At 41.0% G+C, this 20737-nt stretch overlaps 2 protein-coding genes, 1 long non-coding RNA gene and 4 other non-coding genes across 11 annotated transcripts in view; all 7 read left to right on the top strand.

The window, feature by feature from the left end:
* Nucleotides 1-9732, top strand: part of osbpl9 (oxysterol binding protein-like 9) — a 29972-nt gene extending 20240 nt beyond the window's left edge. For all 4 annotated transcript variants that reach the window (XM_086161757.1, XM_086161756.1, XM_086161758.1 and 1 more), the window contains 15 exons: nt 2702-2795; nt 3243-3347; nt 3920-4079; nt 4254-4366; nt 4528-4646; nt 4771-4856; nt 4958-5138; nt 5864-5948; nt 6282-6392; nt 6498-6561; nt 6644-6784; nt 6872-6950; nt 7110-7201; nt 7290-7425; nt 7735-9732. In XM_086161757.1, coding sequence (XP_086017883.1) covers nt 2702-2795; nt 3243-3347; nt 3920-4079; nt 4254-4366; nt 4528-4646; nt 4771-4856; nt 4958-5138; nt 5864-5948; nt 6282-6392; nt 6498-6561; nt 6644-6784; nt 6872-6950; nt 7110-7201; nt 7290-7425; nt 7735-7809 — 1641 coding nt within the window. In that variant the 3' untranslated portion in view covers nt 7810-9732. The remainder of the gene's footprint in view (nt 1-2701; nt 2796-3242; nt 3348-3919; nt 4080-4253; nt 4367-4527; nt 4647-4770; nt 4857-4957; nt 5139-5863; nt 5949-6281; nt 6393-6497; nt 6562-6643; nt 6785-6871; nt 6951-7109; nt 7202-7289; nt 7426-7734) is intronic.
* Nucleotides 9733-11755: 2023 nt separating this feature from the next.
* On the top strand, nt 11756-14682 carry LOC147225910 (uncharacterized). Of its 2 annotated transcripts, none has more exons than XR_015107293.1 (12): nt 11756-11789; nt 12275-12312; nt 12490-12540; nt 12962-13004; nt 13183-13224; nt 13413-13439; nt 13621-13652; nt 13827-13853; nt 14039-14101; nt 14272-14301; nt 14488-14537; nt 14610-14682. It is a non-coding gene; the product is annotated as an uncharacterized LOC147225910 (long non-coding RNA). The 2 variants fall into 2 exon arrangements; XR_015107294.1 differs by having other exon boundaries at nt 11776-11789; nt 12234-12312.
* On the top strand, nt 12050-12135 carry LOC147225914 (small nucleolar RNA SNORD74). The gene has a single exon (XR_015107324.1). It is a non-coding gene; the product is annotated as a small nucleolar RNA SNORD74 (small nucleolar RNA).
* Nucleotides 13265-13343, top strand: LOC147225913 (small nucleolar RNA snR60/Z15/Z230/Z193/J17). Its single transcript, XR_015107325.1, has one exon. It is a non-coding gene; the product is annotated as a small nucleolar RNA snR60/Z15/Z230/Z193/J17 (small nucleolar RNA).
* LOC147225912 (small nucleolar RNA snR60/Z15/Z230/Z193/J17) lies at nt 13476-13554 on the top strand. The gene has a single exon (XR_015107326.1). It is a non-coding gene; the product is annotated as a small nucleolar RNA snR60/Z15/Z230/Z193/J17 (small nucleolar RNA).
* Nucleotides 14348-14418, top strand: LOC147225911 (small nucleolar RNA SNORD47). Its single transcript, XR_015107322.1, has one exon. It is a non-coding gene; the product is annotated as a small nucleolar RNA SNORD47 (small nucleolar RNA).
* Nucleotides 14683-15083: 401 nt separating the features above from the next.
* tor3a (torsin family 3, member A) lies at nt 15084-20253 on the top strand. Its single transcript, XM_086162152.1, has 6 exons — nt 15084-15499; nt 15624-15746; nt 17047-17312; nt 17993-18168; nt 18708-18832; nt 19248-20253. Exons 1-6 carry the CDS (start codon nt 15304-15306, stop codon nt 19493-19495), a joined length of 1134 nt encoding a protein of 377 aa, XP_086018278.1. The 5' UTR covers nt 15084-15303; the 3' UTR covers nt 19496-20253.
* The last annotated feature ends 484 nt before the right edge of the window (nt 20254-20737 follow it).

Here is a 20737-nt window from a genome sequence, read left to right as displayed (position 1 = left end):
GGCAGAATGGTGCAATGATTTTTATGGTTTTATTTGTAAATTCTCTGCATGAAATTGTTCTGTGTTATAAATTTTAGCTTCCAGCATGCAAAAAGTTGATGGTCAGTTACTTTATTTACAAACTTCAGTACTTTAGGCTTCTTGTGTAATTCTAAGTAGTGATGTCTCTTGTCTCAGGTCTTTTGGATTTGAGCATGAGCAGCCAAATATAGCCCTTTTCATGCATGTCTATGTCCAGCTTGGCGTGTGACTGCAGTGCTTTCATCAGAAACTCCTCAGTCAAATGTTACAGCATTCTAAAATTCTAAAAGCTAACATTTTCTGAGAATTCATGACCTCTAACAACATTCTCATGTGCAGTTAAATAGCTAAACTGTAAAGTAACTTGTTATTTAATGCTAGTGTTTGAAAGTCAATGAAAGATTGGAAATGATACTTCTTTTTTTTTTCATCTGTAGCCCTAATAGACCTCAGTGTTGAATAATATAACCAAAGGTTTTAGGTAATACACATTAAAAACTTTGTTTCATTTAGAAAGGCCAGTGAGGCAATGTTCACAGGTATGGAATGCCTGTGAAGTCACATAGGTCAGTTTATGAAACTGCTGCAGCAGACTTAATCTCAAAGATATAAAGCATTAAGCACATCACAGTATTCTACAGTATTAATAGCTATGTGAGCTTTCTGCATATGTGGCTTTACATTTGTAATACAACGTAAGCTTTTTACGAAACACGTCTCTACAGCTTTACATTTGTGTCACGTTGCTTGAGTGTTTTAGTGACGCTGACATGAAGAAAAAAATGTAGCGCGCACTCATCTTTGTTCCTATCAGAAAATTTTACATTCTTCATTCTTCATTCATCCTGCTGTCCCAGCCACCTTGTGCATTGGTATTCACTGGAATGAAGTTACAGATCGCGATACAATACTTTTAGTTGTTATTAGGCAGATGTCTCCCCAATCTTGTTGTTTTTCTTTACAGCATTTGCTTTGCCAGGTGACTTTGGACCCAAACGTAATTTCTATCACGGTGGTATGTAGAGGAGACAAGCCCGCATGAATTGAAGACGAGAGGCATTTAATTTCTTCATCAAGTTTATCGATGTAAGATTTAATAGCCACAGAAAAAGAGCACATTGGAATCTATCTCACAGCATTGCAGAACTGTACTCCGAAAATGGTAATGGCGCATCGCAGCCACTGGTCTAATCAAATCACTGCTGCATCCTGGGACGAGACCTGTTGATCATTGTTTCCACTTGTGTCCATTAGTGGTTGGCTTTGCAGTTTTTTGTCATGTTATGTCATGGTACCATAACGGTCTCTGTGGCTGTCAGTGTAAATCGTCATGCAAACTGAAAAAACCTGTCGACATCACAAAGGAAGTCTTTTGTGGATAATTGAGGAAGACGTGAACCTAAGTAGGTCTTATTTTTTACCCCATGGGTAAGTCTTTTGAGAATTAGGTTTATATGCTTCAGATTTTGTTGATCTTACTGTTAGTGAGGTCATCAGACATACCAACTCCGTCACACTAACTGCCTTTTTGTGTGCTGTGATGTTAATTTCTATAATACATGTTCTGACACAGATAATGCCTAAAATTGCAAGACTGTTTAGGTAAATTGTTTATGTACCAGTCTAATACACATGATTAGCTCTGAAGTGGGACTTAACTAGCTTCCAGTAAAGTCCCATTGTCTATATTAATGTAATATACAGGAATTCATCTGACCTGCTCTGAAATTATAGCCTGTGGCTACATTACAATGTTGCCCTGTGATGCGAGAGGCCCCTCCTATTTAACAGCATGGAAGAATTGATTTTTTTTTTTTTGTGGTATGTAACAGTAGTCAGACAGAGGGAGCAATAATCTGTCATGTATTGATATGTTACACTGGAAAATCCCAACAATAAAACTGCAGAAAATTCATCATGCAACGCCTAATTTTAAATGGTTACTGACCATCTTGGAAGCTACCAAATCAGTATTCCATATTATTCACCCTTAGAATGTATATATTTATGGCTCCCAAAGGGTGTGAGCTGACCCATGTCATAGATCAGATCCAGTGTAACATTAAAAACGGTATAAGAACATCTCAAAGTTGAGTGCCTGTCTTTGCAAAATGCTTGGTCACACCATGATTAAATGGCACCGATGAGGCTGATTCTGTTGAATGTCCCCACTGTTTTTTACCCCTGGGAAATCAAGAGGCGGATAGTTAAAGCATGTTACAAATTTAGTCTGCAACCCAGTGGAGTTAATTAACTTTTTTTTTTTTTTACACTGACAGTGTGTTCAGAGTTCAGGAGGTGCTCTAAGTTGTGGTGGACAGCTGCTTCTGGTGATTTCATCTTGACTGAATTAATCATATTCCATTGCCATTCTTTCCAGGAAATGGACAGGAGGGCAATTGGCCTTATGTACAAAAGCTTATGTGTAAGCATGCATTCATAAATCCTGTAAACCTTAGGGTGACAGTCTACCCTGACAACTGTGTTGGATGATCTGGACATGAAAAATGTCTCAAAGCTATTGGGGTGTGTAGACAAAGACTAAAGCTAACGTGAGAAGGTTCTTAACTCAGTAAGCAGGTGGTTGTACAGTTAGTGATTTGTTTCAGAGATCAAATTTTTAACTCTTGCTTTTTGTTGCTGATGGCAAGTGGTATGTTTGCTTGTTTGTTTACCCCAGAGCACTATCAACCCAGTGGATGGGATCTACAAGCCCCCTCTGGACACCCCTATAGTAAACACCACAATGCCAACACAGACCACTCTACCCTCAGGTACTGGACACTCTTACACCTTTTGCAATGTGCTCTTTTGCTCATCTGTATGTGTTAGATTTGTGTAGTGTAGACTATCTTAAAAGATAACAGATCCCATTGTGCTTCCATTTCTTCATATGAGATTTAATGTGCTAATTTATCAAAACAGCACCATGGATTGAAACGTATGTTTCATCATTTTATTGCTTTGCATGGCTGAATCTCAACATTTCCTGTCTATCCTGGTCAGATGACTGAGACTTGACTGTTTTAAAAATTGCTGTGAATCTGAAGACTGCAAAGTAGGCCATTCTAATTTCAGTGTCTTAATAGACCGTAATACCCTTCACAGCTGATGTCTGTCTGCAGCACTTGAGATCATTTTGTCATCCTCTTAAATCTTCCATTTGTTGTCATTTTGAGGCGTTACCGCAAACTAATTTGATTCATTTGTTTATTCTCAAGACACTTCTCAGGTGTGTAAATCAGACCAGCGGCCCTCTACATTACCTGTAGGTCCAGTTGTCACAGTGATGGGGAGCCTGCAGACCCCAACTCCCAACAGTACAGGTGAATGCTCTTTTCCTATCCTTGAAACCTACCACAATAATTGTTACGTTCCAAAGATAGACAACTGACCCTTGAAGCTGTTGTGTTTTCCGTTACTTTCCACTTGTAAGTATTAACATTATAAACTGAAGTTTTGTTCCCATCATGGAATTTCAGTGACATTGCCCAGCTTTCCCTGATGTCTAATGATTTCAGAATGTGGAAAACTCCTTTTATTCTAAATGGGCTTAGATGTTTATGTAACTTCCCATAATCAAAAGGTAAACTTACAAGCATGCCAAAGCAGAGGTCTATGTCTGTTTCTCATTTGTGCTGATGGAGAAGTGGTCAGACTCTGCTTTGAGCATTAAGAAAGGCAGGCTGTACACCGGAGAGGATTGTCCAAATGCTCTGCTGTGGAAACAGTCTTTGTGAGACCATTGAGTGTCCTGTGTGCAGCCTGCTGGGTTAATCTAAGCACTTACAGGGTGTAACTGCAGGAAAGTTGTGTTTAGAAAGCTGAGATAATTGGCAGGATAAACAGTTAGTTGATTCTGTTCATTTTTCTTTTCTGGTCTCATCCCTCGTGTCAGGGAGTGGCCCATCAGGCCCGAGCAGCAGCGTTGCCTCTCCAGCTCACATCCCACTCCCCTCGCACTCAGTGCCAGACTTCTCCTATTCCTCCAGTGAGGATGAGTTCTACGATGCTGATGAGTTCTACCAGAGCACCACTTCCCCCAAACACTGCATAAAGTGAGTCTAGTGTTCCCTCATACCTCATTCCATTATCACTCACACTGACACAGCAGTGAGTGAATTGAGGAATACCCAAATGTGAAAGTAGGGGGAAATTCAATTTAAAGCATGTAAAAAAATATCCGTGGATGGATATGGATATGGATGGATATCTTCTCTCTTTCCCCAAAGTGCTTCTGGCCTACCAGCAGCCTCGCCCCTTACGAACGAAGAAACAGCATTGAAACGACCAGACACCACAGAGTCCTTAGAGTCATCTATGTCCAATGGCACTACAGATGCAGGTATAAAGAAGAGTACTTGCGGTGCTTGCAAATATGTTGTGTGTCTTGTTTCATCTGTTGTGCTCTCTCTGTAAATAATGAAGCAGAGTTTTGGTTTTTGGTTTTGGTTTTCATAAGACGCTATTGCAATCTCATCTAAGAAACGTTGACATCGTTTTCAGATCCGTTCGACAGCCATGACGAGCGCGACGATGAAGGAGAGGGGGAGTCTGTGGAGGAGCATAAGAGTGTTATCATGCATCTGCTCTCCCAAGTCCGTTTGGGAATGGATCTCACTAAGGTAGAGACCTCTGAGCAGCCCGCTGCTGTGTGAGCTTGCTCCCAGGAGCCTTAATGCTGTCTGCCTTTCCAGTATTACTAATACTAGTATTTCTTCCAATATTCTCCATTATTATTTCTGACAGGTCGTCCTACCTACATTCATCTTAGAAAGAAGGTCTTTGTTAGAAATGTACGCAGACTTCTTTGCACATCCTGACTTATTTGTAAGGTAAGGGTCCTTTCAGTTCTCTTGTTGCTCCATAATGTTGTATAATAAGCATCTGGTGTGCATATTTGAGTTCATTAACATGTCTTCATGGCTTTCAATAGTATTGCTGAGCAGCCTGAGCCCCGGGAGCGCATGGTGCAGGTGGTAAAATGGTACCTGTCAGCCTTCCATGCAGGAAGGAAAGGCTCCGTGGCCAAGAAGCCTTACAATCCAATCCTGGGAGAAGTCTTCTACTGCCACTGGGACCTGCCCTGTGACACAGAGGAGCCCCCATCTCTCACAGTAAGACACCGTTGCCAATTTGGCTGTTTTTCATATTTGGCATTACACCTTACCTCTTACATGCCAGTGAGTCGTAAAGCAAGTTATTGGGTATGAGAATTCAACCTATACATAAAAGCGCTGTCATCCTTTACATCAATTAAGATGTGATATTAGTTAGTTGCATCACAACTAACAGTCTGATTAAAAAAAAAAAGAAAAAAAAACTTTGTTTATGTAATAGTGAGTACAGACAAGAAAATTATGTAGATTACATTCTTAAAGAATTTCATCAACATTTTTAGTTTTCATTTTTGTAGAATGGATGTTATTTGTTTAAACTGATAGGTACAGCAAAAACAACTTGTTATAATGATTGATTAATTCCTCTCACAATGAATTAGTTCATTATTCAACAGAATGGTGGCATTTGTCAAAAATGTAAGACTTTCTTAAATTTAAAAGCCAAAAGAGATTTCAGTCATTGTCGCTGAAAAATAACAAAAACAGAGAAGAGAAGAGGTTCAGTTTGGTTTGATACACAGGAAATTTGAAATAAGTGGTGAATAATTTCAAGTTATCATTCAAACTATACAAATGAAAGTACAGCTAGTTTGGCAAAGACGGGAAAAAAAACAGTGCTGGATACTTTTTTGGACTTTCATGGCTCAAGCTCTCCTTTTGTATTTAGAGTGTCAGTAACAGGCTGTGTGTTTTCAATCAATTTCCTCTTCTCTGCCTTCTAGGACTCGGTGTCAGATGGTCCAGTTCCATGGTCTTCACCAAACAGCGTGTGTTTCGTGGCAGAGCAGGTCTCTCATCACCCACCCAGTGAGTATCCTACTGCACAAAGAACAAACAACCTACAATGTTATATCTCTTCACAACTGTAGTATCAATCATTAACTTTTTTATATTTCAAATATATGACACGGGATTCTGGCTGTATTTGTTTTGTAGACTGGTAATCATATTGTCACGCACCATCACCTCTACGTTTTTATTCTGTAGACATCTTTATTAGTGTGTATGGCCTGTGTTTCCTCCTCTGAGATGTATCATTTCTTTTATGTATTTCATCTGTGTGTGATAAAATGTCTTCCATATTTTGCTTACTTATCCAGGTCGTTCCCCTTTTAAACAAACTCTTCTGTCCTCTTTCAGTTTCGGCATTCTATGCGGAATGTCTAAGCAAAAAGATCCAGTTCAACGCTCACATCTGGACAAAATCTAAGTTTCTCGGAATGTCCATAGGTGTTCACAATATCGGCCAAGGTACAACAGAAAACTCCTCACACTTTTCAAGATTAACTTAAACAAACTCAAGCGGTCTCTATAACAACTTAACCCATTTGTTTTTGTTTTTTTTCTCCAATCTAGGCTGTGTGTCCTGTTTGGAATACGATGAACATTACATCCTCACTTTCCCAAACGGTTATGGCAGGTGTGTGTCTGTGTCTGTTCAAAGTCAGGTTTTCATATCGTGAAATTGCACGCCATTTGTTTACCCAAGGCTTTATGTCCAGGTCCATCTTGACTGTGCCATGGGTGGAGCTGGGCGGGGAGTGCAACATTTCATGCTCAAAGTCAGGCTACAGCGCTAACATAGTGTTCCACACTAAGCCCTTCTACGGAGGCAAGAAGCACAGGATCACCGCCGAGATATTGTAAGAACTGTGAGAAAAGCTGGGACAACAGACAAGGACAGTTTTGAACAAATCGTTATCCCATTTTTGTCTCTGTTTCTTTCGCAGTCCACCCAATGAAAAGAAGTCTTTCTGCTCTATTGAAGGTGAATGGAACGGAGTGATGTTTGCCAAGTGGGCAACTGGAGTGAGTTCTTTTTTTCTTGCTTTAATACAGTCACATGTGACCGAGATTTTTTTGAGTGACACTTAACGACAAATCCAAATAAATCTCAAAACAAACTGTCTGCTGCTTAGTGTTCTTTGCAACAAATACAATAAATGTATCAACTTCCTATGGGTTCAGGAGAACACGGCATTCATCGACACTAAGAGGATAGGCATTATAAAGAAGAAAGTGAGGAAGCTGGAAGACCAGCTGCCTTATGAGTCCCGAAGGTGAGAGCCGTCTTACACAGTGAAAGAGTTTACACAATAAAAGGTGAGACGCCATGTGTATCTGATTTTCATTCCCTCAATCCACCAGACTATGGAGAGATGTGACGTTGAACCTGAAGCTTAAGGACATTGATGCTGCGACAGAAGCCAAACATCGTCTGGAGGAAAAACAGAGAGCTGAGGCCAGAGAGAGAAAGGAGAACGAGCAGCAGTGGGAGACCAGGGTGAGGCTCATATCCTTAGAGAAACAGGATCCCTGCTTAAAAATGGATCTTCTTTTTTTTCTTACTTTACCCGTCTGAATTTGAATCCTTTAACATTCGGCGTAAGAACCATTTTTTTAGAATGCAATTTTTAATTCATTATCCTGTGTTTTAACCAAAGGGTAAATTAGAATCAGCATTCAAACCTAAATATTTCATTTCTTGGTAAAGATGAAGACCTGACTTTAAGTGATTGATCATTTTTAACACACATGAACCAAATATTTGATTTGTAATAAATATTGTTTGTTTTTTTTTGTGTGTCCACAGTTATTCCACGAGGATGGGGAGTGCTGGGTTTATGATGAGCCTCTTTTAAAGAGAATAGTCTCTCAGAGGCAGTGAAAAGACTACGCACATGCTAATAAATACACACACACATGCACACATATACGCACGCAAAAAGACTTTGACATACAGCAGAGTCTTCATAAGAACTCTTTTGCAAAACCACTCCTTATCCAAGCCTTGGAATGACTGCTGATGGAACGTGTACACAGCTTTGCATTTGACTGTAAAACAATAAGGAAATGAATGACCTGCAATGGAAAAGCACCTAAGATTGAACGTGAAAATTAGTGAAGCTTGACCTCTTAGACTGGCAATCTTACTTCCACCGACGCTCGGCTCCACCGAGTGGAGATGGGAGGGGTGACATGTCTCTCCTCTCAACTCTTGCCTGTCCGCTTCAAGACCATACCCGTCAATATGTTTTCTTTGGGGGGGGGCTATGAGTGTGTTTTCAATAGCATTTTGATTGATTAAATGAACCTAGACAAATAAAACCACGCTCAACATCTCAGGGAATCTGTTGACTGAGGAAAGAAAGCTGCTTGCCCCTCCAAGAGTCTGACAGCCTTATAAGGTGGAAACAATTAATGTTATTGGGTCAGGGAAGAAATTCTCTGCTTGCCTGCTACTAGTTATAACTGTTGTTTATATATATATATATACATATATATGTATATATATATATATATAAAGTTGAATATATAAATATGATGGATATATAAATATATATTCTTTTTTATTTTCAACGCTTCTTTTTCTTTCTTTTTCTTTTTTTCCCCCCCTCCCCTCTTTCTGGCAATAGTGTAAAATATTTAATGAAATGAAATGGACGGCTTTACATTTTTAGGAATCATTCCATGTACACTATTGATGTTCATTTATCACCAACATGGTCCTTCACGTTTCCTCTGTAATCCAGTAGTGAAGTCCAACAAGCCATCGCATCAGAGCACATTGTCGTGCTTGATGCATGGAATATATGCAATATATAAACTATACATTGCTTGTCACAGATAAATTTAAGTTGTCATGATGCCAAAAGGGTTTGAAAGGAAGGATAATGGGATTTGGATATGGACAGAGCACAACCCATCCACAATAGGTTTCCATGTCAACTGAACACAAGAACAAATGATTGTTTACATATTTGTGTCCTGGACAGCTTGTCTGTGATGAGGATGTAGAAGGAGGGCAAAATCTGGAGAGACTCTATCCTTGTTCGTTTGTCAATCCACCGACGTCCACATGGTCCAACACAAGTCGTCACAGTGCAAAGAGTGACTGCAACAAAAAAATCCAGAGTGGGAACACTGCTACTGTGTTTCATAGTGCCGGTTTGATTGTTCTGCTGGTTGGCTTTTAATACATTTATGTCCTTTTTTTCCAATATGAAGACAACATAGAAGGCAATATTTATCCAACTGCACACCTTTGCTTTTACAAAACACTGAGTCTCTCATTTACAGTTACATAGGTTTGATCCAAATGCAGTCATATATGGATGTGATACGGAAATAAACATCTTTCACCTGAAAATTCCCAAGAATATGTCTTACTGTTACGGTGACCTTACAACACAGCCGGCTTGATCTACTAGCTGGTTAAGATTTCTCAATTGTCTTTCTCAATTGTCTGAATTTGTAGGAATCCTCCAGTAATAATCTGGTGAAATATCGCAATTGCTGCTGTTGAAATGAGTCTTCCTCTAAAGAAAAGTGACACCTTTAGAGAGGAGCCAAATGAAGGTCTTTGTCCAGTTAAGTTGAATGTGAAGGTATTGCCTTTTCATCCATGTCATGTCTTTGTAAGGAATTTTAGTTGAGGCCTTGCCATGAGTTTCACTTTCAGTTGCCAAATAGAGAGCAATCAAAACAAATGCGCATTTTTTTTTTCCATTTTATTTTAATTTGACCATAACCATTGATTGTATCGGGTTTTCCTGTTATTGATGCGTTATATTAAATCTCCATGAATTTATTCCTCTGTGGTGGTTCTTTCAAATCTTCCTGTTAAATAGGCAGCATGCTTGGTGTTAAATGCCTCAGTCACCTACTTCAACAGTACAGAGCACATGTGCAGTTCATATTTTCTGTGGCATGATGGGGAAAGGGGGATCCTGTGTTTGAGCCATACAAACTAAGCTGAGTGCCTAACTGAGAAAGAATTCGAGCAGGGATTCACAACCTTTTCAGGTCACATCATTTCCACATCAAAGCTGGAGAAGGCCTATCCCGTTGTTTAATTGAAACTTATTTCATCAATCCATCTATCCGTCCGTCCATCTTAGACCACTTATCCGGGATCAGGCCAAGGGGGCAGCTGCCGAAGCAGAAAGGCCCAGACTTCCCTCTCCCTGGCAAATTTGTCCAGCTTTTCTGGATCCCTAGGGATTCAAAGGCAAGCCTAGACACATAGTCCCTCCAGTGTGTCCCGGGTCTTCCCCCAGAGTCTCCTCCTGGTTGGACATGGGTGGAACACCTCACCAGGAGGGCGTCCAAGAGGCATCCTAACCAAATACCCGAGCCACCTCATCTGATTCCTCACCACATGGAGGAGCAGGGACTCTACTCTGAGCCCATTCCCAGCTGGCCGAGCCCCTCACCTTATCTCTGAGGGAGAGCCAAGAGAGCCCTGCAGAGAAAACTCATTTTAGCCACTTGGATCCGCGACCTTGTTCTTTCAGTCATGACCCACAGCTCGCGACCATAGGTTAGGGTAGGAACGTAGATCGACTGGTAAATTGAGAGCTTCGCCTTCTGGCTCAGCTCCTTCTTTGCCAAGACAGACCAATGCAGAGTTTACATCACTGCCAATGCCGCACCGGCTGTTGATCCGCTCCATCCTTCCCTCACCTGTGAACAAAACCCCGAGCTCACGACCCAGAGTGAGCATTCCACAGTCCACTCCATGGTCTCAGATGTGGAGGTGCTGATCCTCATTCAGGATGCTTTTAATTCCAATCCAAAGGTCACCAAACCAGATCCCCTCAACACCCTGGCTGCGCTTAGAAATGTTCTCAGAATCAATGACCAAGGACAGCCTTTGAAGGGTCTTACCGAACATAGATCGGTCTTAAACCTGGCAATGCGGACCATGCCCAACCCCAAAATCACACAGAAAACAAACATCAACATAAACCCCATCATTCGTAACTCGCAACAAGATGACCGCATAGCAATGTATTCAAATATAAGAAACCCAAGAAAGTACACCTTAATGTCTTTGCATTTAATTCTGTAAATCTTACCAGTGGGTTTGACTTTGTAACAATCACTTTGACGGCACTATTTTCTTCTGACATTTCAATGAATCAAGGGTTAGTTAGTTAGTTAGTTAGTTAATCCCCTTTGTTCCGGGTGAAACATAAGGCCTCGACTATCTGCTTCCATCTGGTCCTGTTCTGTGCAGCATGTTGTGCTTCGCCCCATGTAAGGCTTGCCATCACAAGTCTTCGCCAGGTTGTTTTTGGCCTTCCTTGTTTCCTCTTTCCAGGTGGGGTCCATCTCAGGGCTACTTAAGAATGCAGTCCCGGTCCATTCGGAGGACATATCCGAGCCATCTGAGTCTGCAATGCTTAATTTCCAGCTCAACATTGCAACAGTTTGTTTTTCTGTACAAATCCTCATTGGAGATCTTTTCGGGGCAAAAAATGTGACATATCATGTCACTCTCATCCGCTCGCCAGCACTCTGAGCCATAAAGCAGGACTGATTTAACATTGCTGTTACACAGTTGAAGCTTGGTTTTAAGGCTATACAGCTTTGATTTCCAGATGGTCTGAGGGCTTGCAAAAGTCCAAGCTTTATGCTGATGTCCTTTCTGCATGCATTGTCCCTGCTCAAGAGACTCCCAAGATATGAGAACTCCTTGACATAGCAATGGCAATGAATCAAGGGGGAAGGGCCCAAAAGTTGGAGGCCTGTTATGAAGAATGTCCACTAGGGGGCGCCATAACTTCCGGTCGGCCCTCGCTTCGGCTGCTATATAAACGCCTTCCAGCGCTCGCTTGTTCCCGTTTCACAGCAGAAGAGCCGGTGAGTAGTCTTCTCCCTCTTCCACTCTATTGACCCCGTCCCATATTGCCCCCTCAGCCTATGTAGCGTGAACTACGTTCTATGTTTGTATTCATAGACGCTATTGTCAACGGTTTTTACTTAAATTGAGCTCATAGACAACGTATTTCCCCGTTTTTTGACCGAGGCTAATCCCTGTAAAAGGCCTCAGCCACGTGCGGGTGGGTGTTAGCTGCACAGCTAATGCTAGCTTGGAGCCTCACAGGCCGCCGTGTCGCTCAGTCCCCTTGTTGAATGATGAAGAACGTGTTGGTAGGGACATCTGAATTAATGTGAGGAAATGCCAACTCTTCTGACCATGCGGGACATGATCGCAAAACTCCTAAACGTCAATGCCATGTGCGAATTGGCTGCGCTGTGATCTTTTTAACATAAGATAACATTGTAGTATGCTTGGTATTACAGTTTCCAGTGGTAATCATCTCTGCGCCTTCCTTTTTCTTCAGAATGATGGAGCAACCTGGTTCAGACATCAGATGCAAACGTAGGTATTTGTAGAATGTATCCTGATTAATCCCCTGTCAGTGATGAAGTGAATTGTAAGAGTAGTGGACAGAAATCTTTTCTGAGAAACTTATTTCTGAGACTAATGGGGCTTCCACGTTCTTCCAAACCACGTGTTGGTAGGCCGAATAACTGAAATCTTGATCTTTGTCTTAAGGCCTTCTTGAGGGTTCGAGAGACTGCAGACTACTAGCTGGAAGGATGAAAGGTCAGTTATGCTCAAAGGAACTTAGCACTGGATGTATGTGTGCTGAGGTGCACCATGTGGAGATCTATATATGTAAATTCAGACGTTATCGCCTCCCTGGAGGGTATAAAATAAGCATTTTAGTATGAGTAACTTCTTTTAACACGATATTGAGAATAGTCTGAGGGCCGTAATGTTTCTTTTGAAAAATGTTTGGATCAAGAATAAATCCAAAGTGATTGACACTATGGTGCACCCCGGTTGCATATGTCTTGGCCTGGCATTCTAAACCCGTTGCTATGATGACTACTTGTTTGCTACTCTTGACCAGCTGGATGACGAGAAATCTACCCACCTTGATTTAAATCTGAGCTGAAGGCTAAGTGTTAGCTACCAAAGTCAGCCAATTACACACAATTAAGTTTACATTGTGTTCTTGCAGGGGGACCCGATGAACCTGATCCGCCTTCCTGAAGCTGCAAAATGTATGACTTTCACCCTTTTTGGTAGTCAACCATAAGACAATAGTAAATGATGATTGAATCAATGGGAATCTCTCTGAAACACCCTGGAGAACACTTCTTTTCTGATGCAGAGTGTCTCAACAAATGATGATCCCGATTTTAATTTTGATGAACTAAACACTGTCTTGTCACTTTTCAGGCTCTGAAAAGACATGAAAAATCTCTGGAAATTTAGTTCAAGGTGAGCTTAAATTTCAAAATTGTGCATGCACATAATCAGTGTAATGCAATGATGAGTTCATAGTTCAACAGAGTACATGAAGAACAACTATTGTCTTTCGCTCCTAACTGATGCATTTACTCGTGCCCTGTGGGCCATGTGTGCGATATAAAACATACCTGACTTCAGTATTTTTTTATTTTAAACAGAAATCCCACCTGTCCAAAAGACAGTCGGTAAGTTAAGAGTCAACCTTGTTCTACAGTGATCGTGTGATACAGTGATGATCCCATAGTTCAGCTGAAAACTGTGATGAACAAATCTGTCTTTCGCTCCTAACTGATGTATCAATTTTTCTATCCTCCTTTTGTTGGGGGGTAATGCAAAGGATTGATTAAATGTCATCTTTCTTTTCAGAGTCCACATGAGACACCTGTAATCCAGATGTGGTAAGAACCCAAACATGTCAGTCCTGTGATAACTGTTCAGATGTGATGAATTTGAATCAGGTCTCTGATCCAGTTGAGGAAGTCTGGTATCTTTTCTGATCTCTACAGTGACTGTACGTTCAGTTTAATTTTGAAATGGGTATCTTCAAGTTTCCTTTTTTGCATCCTTAACAGAACATGGATTGCCCGCTGTCTGAAAAGGTGAGTGAAAAACCCACCCTGCTCATTGCAATATGGTGGTCTGACTGATGATGACCAATTCTACACTGACTTTAAACCATGGAGTCTAATTAGCTCTAGCTGATTCAGTCAGTCAAACTGTTCTCTCAAATAAAGTGTGTCTGCTCTGCAATTATGACTCATTTTCAATTTGGTCTCTTCTCTAGGTGATAATAGTCCCACCAAGGATATTGCCTAAATGTTGTTGAAGAGCTGGTCTAAATGAAAAGGTATGTTTCTGAATATCACTCAGGTACAGCTGAAGGGTTAAGTGATGTCCTAACAAATGTCTGACCTGAAATCATGTGTGGATGACATCTCTTGCTGAGTAACCCATAAATTATCATTGTATTGTGGAGAAAGGGCTTTGCTCCATTGAGCTTTCCTTTTTGTTCCGCAGGTGGCTACTGATCAGTGAAGCTCAAATCTTGTAAGTGCCAACTTTCAAAATTCCAGTCAGTTTTATTAATGGTCACTACCATGATGATAAGATTCTGCCAAATGATTTCTGATTATAACCCAAACCGTTCCATTCTTTTCTGAGCTAGTGGCCCGTTAACTAGTTCCTCAAATCCCCTCTCCCGCTTCCTACATCTTACGGATTTTCTTCAAACAGGGTTGTTGGAGGACAAAAAAAGGCAACCAGAATCAAGTGAACCCAAAAAGGTATGGGATGCTATTTTATCAGCTTAAGTCTTGTTTATACATTATACGCTAATCACTCTTCACTTCTTTTAGGTGCTGGACCAGGACAAAGAATTGGATCCTTGTGGCATGATCAAAAAGTTCAATAAAACAGTCGTCAAATAAATGTCTTGTCAGTATTTCTGTTCTGATCCTTTGTTTGAGACCGAAGTAAGAAAATATAATCAATTTGAGACTGCCTTATTTAAATTAAGTAGAAGTCGTAGAGTTCGTCGTGAGTTACCTCACCTCACGTGCTCTTGGTACAGAGACCAAGACAATCGTAGTTCGCAGCATTTATGTCCCGACGCACCACCAGTCGTCAAATGGCTTTGTACGTGACAAGTGGTGTTTGTTATTGTTGCACATCGTTAGGAGCAACTAGAGTAGAACACGATATTCGAGGTCCTGGTGTCAGTATTACCGGACAAAACATCAAATGGGTGGTGCATGAAAGTGATCGGTCTGGAGAAATGGGATTCATGAGCATCGCGTGATCGGCGCCATATTTGTAGTTCCGCATCTGTCGCTATTCGTGGCAGAGTCCTTTTCTGAGGAGGGCCGGCCCTGCACTCGGTCTGGACGGGCGGAGCAACGAAGCGCCCTCTTAAGACGTGTACCCTCTCACGGTGTCTGCGAATGGGGAAACCTCCACCCGCCGGGACCGAAGCCACGGGTTCCTCCACTTTGGACGCGCCGTCCGGTCCCGGTCAGTGCCGAGCTCAGCATCCCAGCGGCCCGACCGCCCATGTCTGCGCGGTGTTTACCTCCGCCGCTGCTGCTGCTGCCAGTGCTGCTGCTGCTGCTGCTGGCTCCGACTGCAGAGGCGGACTTTTTCCAGTTCGAAAGCATCTCCAACGTATCCACGTACTATTTTAACTACATTTATTGCAATATATGGGAGGGGGAGTGTCAACCCAACCAGGACGATGCGACACAACAGGGTAAGAAACCGAGCCTCGGTCCGAAGCTAATGCTAATAGCAACCCATCATGCGTAGCGGTGAAAAACATTGTTCGCGGGACTAGCACATTTTCCATCCTTTAATGATAATTGTTTCACTTGAAGTTCCCACTAAGGACCTGTGGACAGGGTTTTCCCAGGACTACTTGAGCCTGGCGTACCAGTGGTACTGTAGCCTGGGCCAGTGCTGCGAGTCCGGAGACTGCAGGGTCACTAACAACATCACAGGTACTGCCATTCATTTTCTGAAGTCTTTTGCTGCATTGCTGACAGCCAAGATACAATCAAACTTTATACATCCCGAAGGATGATGTTGTGCAAATGGCTGCAAAAGTGAAGACTGATATTCCTGTGACAGTGAATTTTATTTAATATGGTTGAGGTGTTAGAGATGACATAAGTGTTGTTCCCATGGTCTCATGTTACACGGGGCTAAATGTCAATCTGCACTCTTTTCAACTTGCACATTCAACGGTTTAGATTTCGATTTGCATGTTCCTAATAGTGTCCGATTACTATCATGTATTGCTTTGTTTGTTTCTACTACCTTACTTCTTTCTCTTTCTCTTTCACTAACACCCCACCGAACTGTCTGGGTTTCACCTTGTGCATCAAAGTAATAATTTGATTCTGTGCAAATGACAATATATAAATACTTTGAAGCTGTATCTGCACTTCCCCATGGATGCCAGACTCTTCCTGAAGTGAGCTCATCTGTCCCTTTTTAAATGAAAACTAATTTTTTGGCTTGTCACGTTTGTGATGTCAAGGGATCAAAGGAAGTATACGGCATGTTACAACAAGGGGCAAAAAGGAAAATCTTATAAAAAAAGTAATCTTATACATATACATGCATACAGTAGCTACCAGCTTAAAAAAAGAGATGGAATTCAAAAATAGATAGAAATAATAGAGGAGATTACAGATTTTATTCAGGAGTTCCTCTCTAAAACTCAAGGCCGCTTTACAAGAGACAAAATTGAAAAAAAATAAAAAGATAAAACAACATTGAATAAGGTTGACATAAAACAGAAAAATGAGAGACTGTGTAGTGGCAGTTAGAGCGAGAGGACAAGTTGGAACAGATGAGCTTTGAGTCTGGATTTGAAGATTTGAAGAAAGTCATGATTATAGATCAAGTGGCCAAGAGCTCCAGAGTTAGGGAATTCTAGTATCAGGGCCTGAAACAATAAATAATAAAATGGCAAACATTTTTTCACTAGCTGTGCAAAAACAGTCCAGGAACATGTCAGCTTTAGATGATATTTGACACATTTACAAATGTGTATTGTTTTCCTTGATATAACAATTAAGTGTAATGAACTGATATGTAATAGTAACTAACTAATAGTACTGATAGTAATATGTAACTAACAGGTTTTGGAAATAAGCAACCATCTCCTCAAAGCATTAATTGGATTTTTATTACATAATTTAACCAAAAAACATATTTTTATAACACAGCCACAGTATGAGATCATCTGCACCATCATTTTTAAAGCAGCAGTATTTCTCTGCATGTTTCCAGGTCTAGAGAAGGACCTCCAGACAAAGCTCCATGGTCAGCACCTGGCTCAGTCTGTGGTTCTGAAAGCCATCCAGGGTTTCATCAACAACCCAGAGTCCAACAAGCCCCTGACACTTTCATTCCATGGCTGGTCTGGCACTGGGAAGAACTTTGTGGCCCGGATGATTGCTGATAACCTTTATCGGGACGGGGTAAAGAGTGAATGTGTTCGCCTGTTCATTGCCCCATTCCACTTTCCACATGCCAGGCTGGTGGACACGTACAAGGTGAGGAGGAGCACACTTGGCTCGGAGTGGGCCATGCACTTCCACGGTTGTCCTGGCTGGAGTTGTGATTGACTTAAGAGTATTCCTGACTAAAGGTTGGATTGATGCATCAGATCAAACTCTGACATTGCTCGTAACCTGGCATTTGCCCAACCAGGTGACAGGTGCCAGCGGAATCCTGGTCAAACAGGTTTTTACACAATCTCTGCCTCAGATTTCAAAATAATTACACTATCACCCAAATATCACAGGACACAGTACACTCAATGACCTTTTAACCAATTCAATAATGATCTGCAGAAACTGTAAATTTGGATTCTGAGCTGGGAAAGTCTATGACTTGGTGATGCTGCTTCCCTCATGAATGACATGGAGAAAAAAATTACACATTTTCCTTGTTAGTAATGTGCCACATACAGTGTTCAAGTTGCAGACTTGAATATAAACTTGTCTGGGTGGTCATTGTATGTTCTTTTGCAATATTTAAAGGGTCAAGCTTGGGGTTAGGGCAGTTTTATCTACTTTGACCTCTCCTTATATCTACACAAATCCAATCATTTATTTTTGACCCAACCGATTGGAGAGCTTGACTTAGATGCATCATCTTCCCAAGGTTAAAAAGACAAAGATAGTCATATTTATTCATTTTTAATCATAACTGGATTTTTATCTCCACACAGGGCCAGCTGAGAGAGGCAATCCGAGACATGGTGCTGAGATGTCCTCAGACTCTGTTCATCTTCGACGAGGCTGAGAAAATCCATCCGGGCCTCATAGATGCCATCAAGCCCTTCATGGATCATTATGACAATGTAGATGGAGTCAATTACCGCAGAGCCATCTTCCTCTTCCTCAGGTTGGTTATCATCCTGTAATAGTTATTCATCTATGACATAATTGTATTGTTATTATACATTCATGCTATTTCATTGTCTATACCATTCATTGTGCGTCATGGGTATTGTAATGTTTCATATTGTACTTTTTATTATGCTATTACTTCTCATCTTTAATATCGTATCTCCCATAGTTAGTTTATTTATTTATTTATTTTTCCGCCCAAACCTTTCATGATTTGTCATTTCATTTTTTCTTCAGTCTTACATGGTGGCACCTGTGACACAACCATTCTCCCTGCTGATCAGTTAATATTTCTGATTCTGTTTGCATTTTGAACATCCATATAATGCAAAATGATCAATTATTGCCAAAAGAGCACTAGTGTATAATTTGTCGTCCAAACCAAATTCTGTTAAACTAAAATTGCACAAGATCTACTTGTACTTCCTAAGACTCTAAGACTTAAGAATTTCAATGAGAAATAAAGAAAAAAAGTCTGTAAAGACAGTACCTGCAGGTTTCATTTCTCGGGGTTTGCTGTGCATGTCTCTGCAGTAATATTGGTGGGGCAACGATCAATGACGTAGCTTTGGATTTCTGGCACTCCGGTCAGAATAGAGAAGACATCGGGATGGAAGATCTGGAGCATCGGTTACGAGCTGAAACTTTGGAGTCTCATGGTATGCGTTTATGCATTTTGTGTCTGCCATGCACCTTACCAATGCCATTTTAGCATGAGCTAAATGGCATTGGTGTAAGGCATTGTGTTAGACACTGCTTCTTCTTGAGTTTTATTGGAAGAGATGGAGCTTAGGTAGCTGCTGGCCTCCCTCTGTACAACAAACTTCTTCTTCTACCCCTTTAGTCTTTTCCCTTCAGGGATCTGTATCTACCACTCTCACAACAACTAACTTCATATCCTCTCTCACTACGTCCATAAATCTTCTCTTTGGTCTTCCTCTAGACATCCTGCCTGACAGCTCCAATTCCAGCATCCGTCTACCAATGTATTCATTATGTCTATACAGCAAACACTTGCATTCATGAATGAAATACACATACTGTAATGTGGGCTGCGTTTTCATTTGCCCACAGGTGGATTTGCACAGAGTGAGCTGATGTCAGGCCACTTGATTGATTTCTTTGTGCCCTTCCTGCCTCTGGAGTACCGCCACATCAAGCTCTGTGCGCAGGATGCCTATGCTGCACGAGGTCTGGAGACAGATGAAGCTACCCTGGATGAGGTGGCCAAGGCCATGCTGTATGTTCCCAAAGAAGAAAGACTGTTTTCGGTCCAGGGATGCAAGTCCATACCCCAGCGGATCAACTTCTTCCTCCCTTAGAAGGAGAGCAAGACACGGAGACCAGAAGGAGGCATGAGATTGCTTTCCCAGCCCGTCTGCACAGAAGGTGACCTCACAGACAGCGACGTGTGTGTCCAGGTCCCTTAGAAGGGAAAAGCAGTGCAATCCACCCTGCAGACACTGGAATCATGGTAGGAAACGTGCGAGGTGGTCATTGTTTGCTATGTGATGACTCTATTCCTCTCTCTGGTTTGAGCCATCACAGTGTCACGATGAAGGAACGAAGAACATGTACAAGTGTATGTTTTGTGTGTGTAAAATGGGGAAACTGGGAGTTGTTTTTTTTTTTAAACCTCACATTATTTATCAGCCAAAGTGGTGTTTTTCTTTGTCTTAAAATAAGGTCAATTCATGTGAATTTATATTTGAACTGATTATTTATGGACATTATAATCATATGTTAATATGTGTGTGTGTAAATGCTCATGTAGAAATGTTGTTGTTGAAACAGTTGAACGGTATGGAAAGAAAGTTGTGGAGTGTTAATAGTTATTTTGTTTTTTAATTATGAGTATAATACAAACCCGCTAAATATTTATTTTTATTCCTTTCATATGTCGATATAAATGTGGAGCTAAACGACTTCACAAAACATTTATATCCACTGCTGTTGCTTTTTTTCTCTCAACCGCATGTTTTGTGGTAGTTTGCTCATTATTTTCCTTCATGATTTTCTGACTACTACATGGCAAGATGGGGGGAGTTTGAAAAGTGGTAAAATAAAATCCACTCAAATGTCATTTTTGTTGCATTGTTATTGTTCATAACACAGACTTATTAGTGTGACACAAAATCATCAAGTTTGCTCGTTGACCTTCTTTCTTTTGGTTGTATGTTCTGCTATAAATCCCTACACAAAGCTAAAAGTAAGTTGGTATTTTTGTAAATAAAATCCTACATTTAAAAAATTCTATTTCCATATTAACCAGTTATTACATCTAATGAATGTATTCTCCATAACGTTTCAATTTGACATTGTTGACAGTCATTGTGCCTGTTTACACTGATTACACCTTCGTCTGTATGATTTCCCTCGAATTCACTCACATCCCTTAGCCAATGGAGCTAAATGGACCTTCGAGGAGAGGTAATCAGGGCTTGGATTATTTAATCTAAAACTAGTAAATACATGTTACCCTTATAATGCGGTTAAAGACCGGGGTGCAAAGAGTGATCATTTCCTAGTGTTTTTTTTTTTTCTTATTTCCCAAACCTTGTTAC

Source organism: Fistularia commersonii, chromosome 16 (genome assembly GCF_037954325.1).
Source record: "Fistularia commersonii isolate RoL2024-O1a breed Wild chromosome 16, RoL_Fcom_v1.0, whole genome shotgun sequence".
Classification (NCBI taxonomy): domain Eukaryota; kingdom Metazoa; phylum Chordata; class Actinopteri; order Syngnathiformes; family Fistulariidae; genus Fistularia; species Fistularia commersonii.
The sequence above is the reverse complement of the archived record's forward strand: the minus strand, read 5'-3'. Positions and strand labels throughout refer to the sequence as shown.

Bases quoted from the DNA above. Each gene is read 5' to 3' on its own strand.
- tor3a (XM_086162152.1), top strand. From the start codon at position 15,304: ATGTCTGCGCGGTGTTTACCTCCGCCGCTGCTGCTGCTGCCAGTGCTG. The intron at 15,500-15,623 runs GTAAGAAACCGA...TTTCACTTGAAG, and splicing joins GGACGATGCGACACAACAGG to TTCCCACTAAGGACCTGTGG. The intron at 17,313-17,992 runs GTGAGGAGGAGC...ATCTCCACACAG, and splicing joins GGCTGGTGGACACGTACAAG to GGCCAGCTGAGAGAGGCAAT.